General features: G+C 48.8%; 1 protein-coding gene across 1 annotated transcript; it reads right to left on the reverse strand.

Moving 5' to 3' along the window:
* Window positions 1–446: 446 nt before the first annotated feature.
* Window positions 447–6,389, reverse strand: NPBWR1 (neuropeptides B and W receptor 1). The gene is made up of 2 exons (XM_044780759.2): window positions 6,226–6,389; window positions 447–5,881 (listed from the first exon to the last, which is right to left on the reverse strand). The coding sequence occupies exon 2, from the start codon at window positions 5,718–5,720 to the stop codon at window positions 4,701–4,703; it is 1,020 nt and encodes a 339-aa protein (XP_044636694.2). The 5' UTR covers window positions 5,721–5,881; window positions 6,226–6,389; the 3' UTR covers window positions 447–4,700.
* Window positions 6,390–7,411: the final 1,022 nt, after the last annotated feature.

The raw sequence follows: 7,411 nt of genomic DNA on the forward strand, positions 1-7,411 counted from the left end.
ATTTCACAGAAAGATGCTAAGCTGACTCACCAGGTCGTCGTGGTTCACTGAGGAGTCTGGTTCCTGTGCAGGACGGCACTTCAGGCATTTGTAGGGAATGCAATCTACTCTCACTGCCAAGAAGTATTTGTCAAAAGAGAAATCCTGAGCATGGCCCCAGGGCCAAGTGGTTAAAGTTCCATGCACTCTGCTACAGCAGCCTGGGTTTGTGGGTTTGAATCCCAGACACAGACCTATTCCACTCACAACCACGCTGTGGAGGTGTCCCACATGCAAACAAACAAACAAAACATGGAGGGAGATTGGCACAGATGTTAGCTCAGGGCTAATCTTCCTCAAGAAAAAAAAAAAAGTCTTGTGGGAAGCATGCAGTTCATCCATTTTAACAGTTTCTCAGAGATGTCATTTTAAGTTTCTTTTCCCTTTATCTTTTTTCTTTTAATTGATATAATATGATGTCTTCAAGTAACCTTATGAGATATGGTGAAAATAAATAAATGTACCTTGGTCTAAATTCAAGGACAATGTTATCCATTGCAAAATTCTGTTCTATATAAATAGAGGTGCCACTAACAACCTATTCTTCACCACTGGTGCACCCTGTAGCACAACTCCATATGCACAAAGCATGCAGATCACAACGTACCTGGGCCTTTTGCAGTTGAGCTGTGACTGCTGCCAGCCTTAGTCAAGGAATCTTTATTCCTACCTAACCTTTAACAACACCATACACTTTCAAGACTCTGAGTTAGGATAGACGTTTTACTATTAAATCTTATCTTTTCTTTGTATCATGTGATGTAATAGTGGGTATATCTTACTTAATGCATTAAACATTTCAAAGACATCAATGTTTTCTATGATCTAATAATTCCATATTATACATTGCAACCAATCTCATCTCTGCTGGACTAGGATGAGACAATGCCCAGAAGAGGAAGCGGATGGCCCTGACTGGTCCTGATGGGTCCCTGTAGGCCTGGCTAAATGGACTCACCTCCTTGTATCTCACTTTCTCTGTATATAAAATGGGGACAAAAGTGCCTGACCCAAAGCTGTCCCAATAAGAGACCACTATATGACGCATTCTCTGCCCTCTGCGTTTGTATGGATAACCGTAGGTGATGGCCATCCACGGCAGGATGTTGTCTATGGTTGTTTTCCCAGCTTTTTGCTGAGGAAAGGAGAGTTTTCAATAAGTGGGACCGTTCTTCTGGAGAGATCCTCCACCTTGCACATGTGTGAGCCATGTCTGTGCTTACTGTGAGCTGGAATAGTAATGTGCGTGCTAACAATTTAAGCAGTTTCTCTTCCCTTCTCAATCTCCACACAAGCTGCTCAAATATTCAAGAAACGAGGTTTGCAATTATATGATAAAAACTTATCATTCTTTTTCTGCTCAGCATATGTTAAGAGTTTTTGTGCTAATCAGCAATTATACATCATTTTCACAACCAACCAAAACAAAGGGGGTAGCAGATTTCATTCTTAATCTTGTCCTGTCAAATACTTCTATTTACTCACTGCTTATCTATTAGATATCTTTTCTATGAAGGCAATATTTAAAAAATTAATATTGCGTAAATACTAAGGTGACTGAATTATGGATCCCATGTTCTCAGGCAATAGAACATTCACTTATCACATAGAGTGTTTCAGCTTTTATTTTAAACTAAGTTTCTCTCAATGTGGACTAGCAGAGTTTCTGCATTGCTCAAGAGGAAGCCTAAACACATACAGTACATAACTTTACTAAGTTAACTAAAACCAACTAGACTAAGTTAACTAAAACCATTTAAATATCAGAAGTGGTATAACCAAACAACATAGTTTACAAAAAGACTGCAAGAATTCAAAACAGAGTTAAAACCTTTGCAACACAATGACGGAAATAAATTTTGCTTTTACATGGATACTTGCATACTTATTCTACCTGGTACCTAAGACATAAAAAACTAGTCTAAGACACACAATCTGGACTTCCACAGGCTAAGATGAAGGCAACAACCTACAAATAATGATACAACAGTTTGTCCAATGATCTAGAAAGCCAAGGGGAAACTGAACTACTGAGTCCTATTTAATGTCACACACACCATACTTGGATGCCAATCCATGCCTCACTGCGGACAGTACAGAGACGTCAGTCCATATGCTTTTCCAGCAGTCATATCCATTGATTCCAGGACTGCTCCAGGTACATCTGTGGCAGGGATGAAGCAGTGGACGGATGGATCACTTGGCTGTCCCCTAGTTGTGTCCAGAAGATGTTAAAGTACAGTTACTGAGTTTATGAAGACAGATGAGGTTTCAAATCCAGGTGATTGCACCTGGTTGTGTTTGTGGCCAAATGTCCACTTTACCCTTTGTCCATCACCTTAAATGATGTGGCAGTTACTCTAAGCTTAAATCTTTAATCTTAAAAAATTACAGAAGATTCACAAAAGAATTTTGTTAGTCATAAGAGTAAATAAATAAAATGTTTCCAAGAAATTTGAAAGATACTACAATGAATTCCAAGAGGCCTCTGAAGCCTGCTAGCAGAGGACTATTCAAATACCATGATACCCATCATCCAAAATGCATTGGACGTGAAAAGTTATATTTTGAACAATTTTCTATTATTGGTCGCCCAATGTAGAAGGTTTCTAAATGTACATTTTCTAAACTGATAGCTGTGAATTATCTCGTTGCTCCTAACAACTCTGAGAGCTAAGGTAGCAATTCTCATTCACCAAAATTGGAATGGGGATTTGCTTCCCCTCACCCAAGGGAGAGTTTTTCCCTTCCACATATTTTTTAAAGGTATTTTGAACTTAAATAATTGAGAAATTGATTAATGCCCAGCAAACTAAGTAAACAAAACCTACTGGCAACACTCATACTCTTTCTCACACTTAACACGGAGTCATAGAAAACAAATATTTTCAGAAATTTTCACTCTTGTTTGGAATTCATTCCAAAGAAAAAGTACCTTTTAAAAAACTGTAATCAACGACCATAGTCTGTTTAAGGCTCTGCCCTCGTGTCTGAGGTGTAACTCAGATGGTTGGGCAAACCCAAGTGTCAGTCCTCTCTCTTAATCCACTTTTGTCTCCCATAAGTAGAGATAAAATAAACGTAGGGTGCTGGCCAGTCTCCCTTGTGATTCCACAACCAGCTATTTACCAGGTTCACCTGACCACCAGGTGTTGTCTGGGACTAAGGAATAAAGCATAGGTAACCCATTGCTCCCTGTAGAGGGAAATATGAGGGTGTCAGTCATTTCAGCTTTCTGGCTCTCCCTAAGATGAAAAGGATGAATAACACGACGAGAAAGGGAACAAAGGAATGGATACATATTTCTTTTTAAATCTCATCCGCTCCTCATACAAACTTGTGAGATTGGGATGTATGTATTTATATAGTTCTCAGTTGCGAAAAACAATACACAAAGAATGGTAACGAACTGATTTAAGTATGAGAGGTCAAAGGGGACAAAGGGGCGTAGGGGCAATGAAGTCTTTTATACAAAGAAGCCATGACTAGTAACCAACAGGTGTAAAGAGCAGTTTGGCCCAGGAGCTCAAGGGCAAACAGCTCTTTTTCAGGACGCTCAGCACTGGGCAGCTGGCTCCGCAAGGGGGCGCCGCAACCGCGCGCCTGGGCAACTCCCGGGTCCTAGCGCTTCCCGGGCTGGGCGAGCCGGGTCCCCGTAGAGCCGAAGAGACGCTGAGAATTTTCAGGTGTGAGCAGGGTAGAAAAGTGGAAAGGTAAGGCAAGAAGAGGCTGGGACAGGAAGGGGGAATTATCACTATTATCACTCTTGTAGGCAGTCACAGCCAAGCTCTAGCCTCCTTCACCCAAACCCCACGCCTGCACTAGGCGCTCGCTCGCTCGCTCGCTCTTTTTCCCACTCTCTCTCTCCCCGTCTCTCTCCCTCTCTTCCTACCTCCCTCTCTCACTCACTCACTCTCTCTTACTCTGCCGGACCACCCCGAGTTCTTCAGTTTTCCTCCGTCCAAGTGCGGACGGGCGGCCTCGTCAGCCACACCCGCCCGCTCCCCTGGACCCGGCGCACCTCGGAGGGGTGGGCGCGGAACGCACACGCCTTGCCCTTTTTCTCCAGTGGTTACAGCTCGAGGAGGACTAGGGTACTGGGCCAGGCTGTTCGCCAGCTTGAGCAAAAACACAGACTCACTGCTGGAAAGCGAAGAAGTGCAGAGGCGAGCGCGGAGGCGCCCGCGGCATCCTTGGGCATCTCCCCTCGTTAGCGCCGACGCTCCCCCTAGAGCCTGGGTTGCGGACGGCTCGGGCTGGAGTAGGGAAACGGGAACCGAAAAGCGTTCCCAGCAGTACTGCCCCCCTCTTCTCCCCTTACTCCCCACCTGTGTCAAGTTCGGCGGTCGACTCGGTGACTTTGGCATTAGGGAGGGGTCAGTGTGCCTTCTCAGCTGCAAGGGTCCTCACACTTGGTGTGCTCCTGCATCACCTGGGGGGCTTGGCAAATTCAAATTGCAGATGCAGCACAGCCCGATCAATCAGTAGGTCTGAGGCGGCGCCCAAGTATCTGCATCTCTAGCAAGTTTCCGCGGCGGGGGTGGGGGGGTGGGGGGGGGACTGCCCGTGAAACACAGAACCTGAGCGCCGCAGGCACCAGCTCCTGCTGCGCCGGCCGGGACTAGCGGCGCCAGGGTGGGGAAGCAGGGCGTGCGGGGTGCTCAGGCGGCGGCTCGGCACGCCAGCAGCTGGCGGAGGCTCCTGCGGAAGCTGTCGTCCAGGAAGGCGTAGAGGAAGGGGTTGAGGCAGCTGTTGGCGTAGCTGAGGCTGGTGATAAAGTAGGAGACCGCGATGACAGCCGGCGTCTGCGGGAGGTCGGTGGTGAGCGCCACCACGGTGCTCAGGTGGTAGGGCGTCCAGCAGAGGAGGCACACGACCAGGATCGCCACCACCAAGAGTGTCACCCGCTTCTTAGCGCGGTCCAGGGCCTTGGCATGACTGTCGAGGCGTATGGCACGCAGCCGGCACAGCAGGGTGGTGTAGAGCACACAAATGGTGGACACGGGGATGGCGAAGCCGAGCACAAGCGAGTAGAGGCGGCTTGCCCGCCACCAGAAGGCCTCGGGCTGCGGGAAGACCAGCACGCACTGGCGCCGGCCTTGCTCGTCGTCGAGCCCAGCGAAGACCGCGAAAGGCAGCACGACCAGCGTCACGAGGCCCCACACCGCCAGGCTCACCGCGCGCGCGGCGCCGTACGTGCGGCCGGCCACCCGGCGCGACTCCGCGGTGGCCAGCACTACCAGGTAGCGGTCGGCGCTCATGACCGTGAGGAAGTAGAGGCTGGAGAAGGTGTTGTACTGGTCGATGGCCACGATGAGCTTGCACATGAGCTCCCCGAAGGGCCACTGCTGCAGCAAGAAGTCAGCGATATTGATGGGCAGCACGAGCGTGAAGAGCTCGTCGGCGATAGCCAGGTTGAGGACAAACATGTTAGTGACACTCTTCATGCGGGGCGCCCGCAGCAGCACGTACAGCACGGCCGAGTTGCCCGCCAGCCCCACGGCGCAGATCACAGAGTAGACTACTGGCACGGCCACGGCCAGCGGCAGCGGCGGCGGCGGCGGCGGCGGGCTCGACGCGTTGGGGCAGCCCAGAGCGATGCCGGCGCACGACACGTTGGAGAGCTCCGGCTCCGAGGACGTCGCGTTGTGCATCTCAGCGAGGGCAGCGGGGAGGGCCATCCCCTTTCCTCGACCGCCGCCCTGCCAGGCTCTGCGGTCTCGAAGCCCGAGTGCGCGCGGACCCGCGTCAAGGCGCTCCCGGCCGTGCTCCAAGCCCTACCCTGGCCTTTTCGGGGGAAGCACCGCCCTCTAAGCCCACCGTCGCCGCGGACTCCGAGGGCCTGCAAAGCCGAATTGAAAGCACAGGTTAGATTCGTCGACGTGCAGCTTTAGGGAGAGCTGCGATTCCGAGGGAAGCGGGAAGGAGCGCGGCACCCCAAACCTGCCCCACGTGATCGCTCTCTGCTACTTGTTGAAATTTTATTCTGACTAGTTGAATACATCAAACGAAGTCCTAGAGAAGAGTTCTTACCCTTTATAAGAAAAATACAAACCCATCTCCCCTGCTTTAAGATACCCCTGGCCCACTCGAGTCACCTCGGCGAATTGTGCAGTGGCAAGTTCCGTCTCCCCGGGTGTCCTGCGCCCTCGGTAACAGCAGGCTCAACAGCAATCTCTACCTTACCTGGCTGGCCCAGGGACAGGGTCTGCATTTTCTGCCGGCTGCGGGGGAGCCTGCGGCGCCAGACAGCTGGGTGCCCACCTCCCCGCTTCTGCCGGGAGGCGGCAGCTTGTGCATCCTATGTCCCGGGCGTGTGCCTGGAAGCTTAGAGATGGCGCAGCTGCAACTGCGCCCGGCCGACAGGACTGCAGTCCCCCACCCCCGCCTCCACCCCCACTGCAAGTGAAACAGCCGTGGAACAGAGAACAGCATTACTCAGAAATTAAGGAATTCTTTTCTTCCTTCCAGTAGTGTAACCTCACTCTATTCGAATTAATAAAAAGCTCTCCTCTTAGGAATTAAATTTAAGAAAAACAAAGTTACGATGTTACTGGTTTATTTTAAAAGAACAATGCAGTTGAAACTCCCGTTTCATTTTTAAAACACCATACCCCAAATGTAGTTTTATTTTAAATTTTAATTTAATGTAATGTAATTTTAAGTCACATTCATCCTACATTGCTATACAAAGGGAAAAAGTGAATGCAATTTTAAAATGCAAATCATTCGTTGTCTAATACTCTGGTCTTCACAAAGTTACAAGATTGTTAGTAACAAGTAATGGTCGACAGTTTGAGATACTTTAGGCTTTCTAAAAATATATGTGTGTGATGACTTTATTAACAAAGACAAACTGCTTCTGAAAGCCTTTAGGGTGCCATGATTTAATGTGTGTTTCATAAAATGTTGCAAGTTGTTCAACACACTGTCCTGGTTCTCGCAATCACGTTTCTGCTCTCGCCCTAGAGAGGACTCTGCAGTCGCAGCCGAGTGGCCCAGTGAGGCAGAGCAGGGGCTGACCTGGTCTCCAGTGTCGCCCTCTCAGTGAGGCTTGAGGTCTTCCTCTACAAAGGGCAAGCACCCTAGGCACATTCCCTTGAAGGATTGAGTGAAATAAACTAAATATTAGTTCTCTCCAATAACTATTTTCTTCCTCCATCTTCCCTTTGAGAGTCAGCAAATTAAAACACAGGATTCTATCCTGCTACCTTCTAATAAATTTCCCATCCACAAGAGCAGTCAAAAGCCCAAATAAAGTTCATTTTTGGTCCCTTATGATGCATTCTTAGAGGAGAAGGCCTGAGATACTCAGAAAGAGACTGGAATTAGCCAGTGGAAGAAGCCTTTAGGGGCAGAAAGACAAATGCTT

The sequence above is a fragment of the Equus asinus genome, chromosome 12, assembly GCF_041296235.1.
Source record: "Equus asinus isolate D_3611 breed Donkey chromosome 12, EquAss-T2T_v2, whole genome shotgun sequence".
Lineage (NCBI taxonomy): Eukaryota > Metazoa > Chordata > Mammalia > Perissodactyla > Equidae > Equus > Equus asinus.

What these genes read in the sequence shown, in the direction of transcription:
- NPBWR1 (XM_044780759.2), bottom strand. Translation starts at nt 5,720, where the DNA reads ATGGCCCTCCCCGCTGCCCTCGCTGAGATGCACAACGCGACGTCCTCG.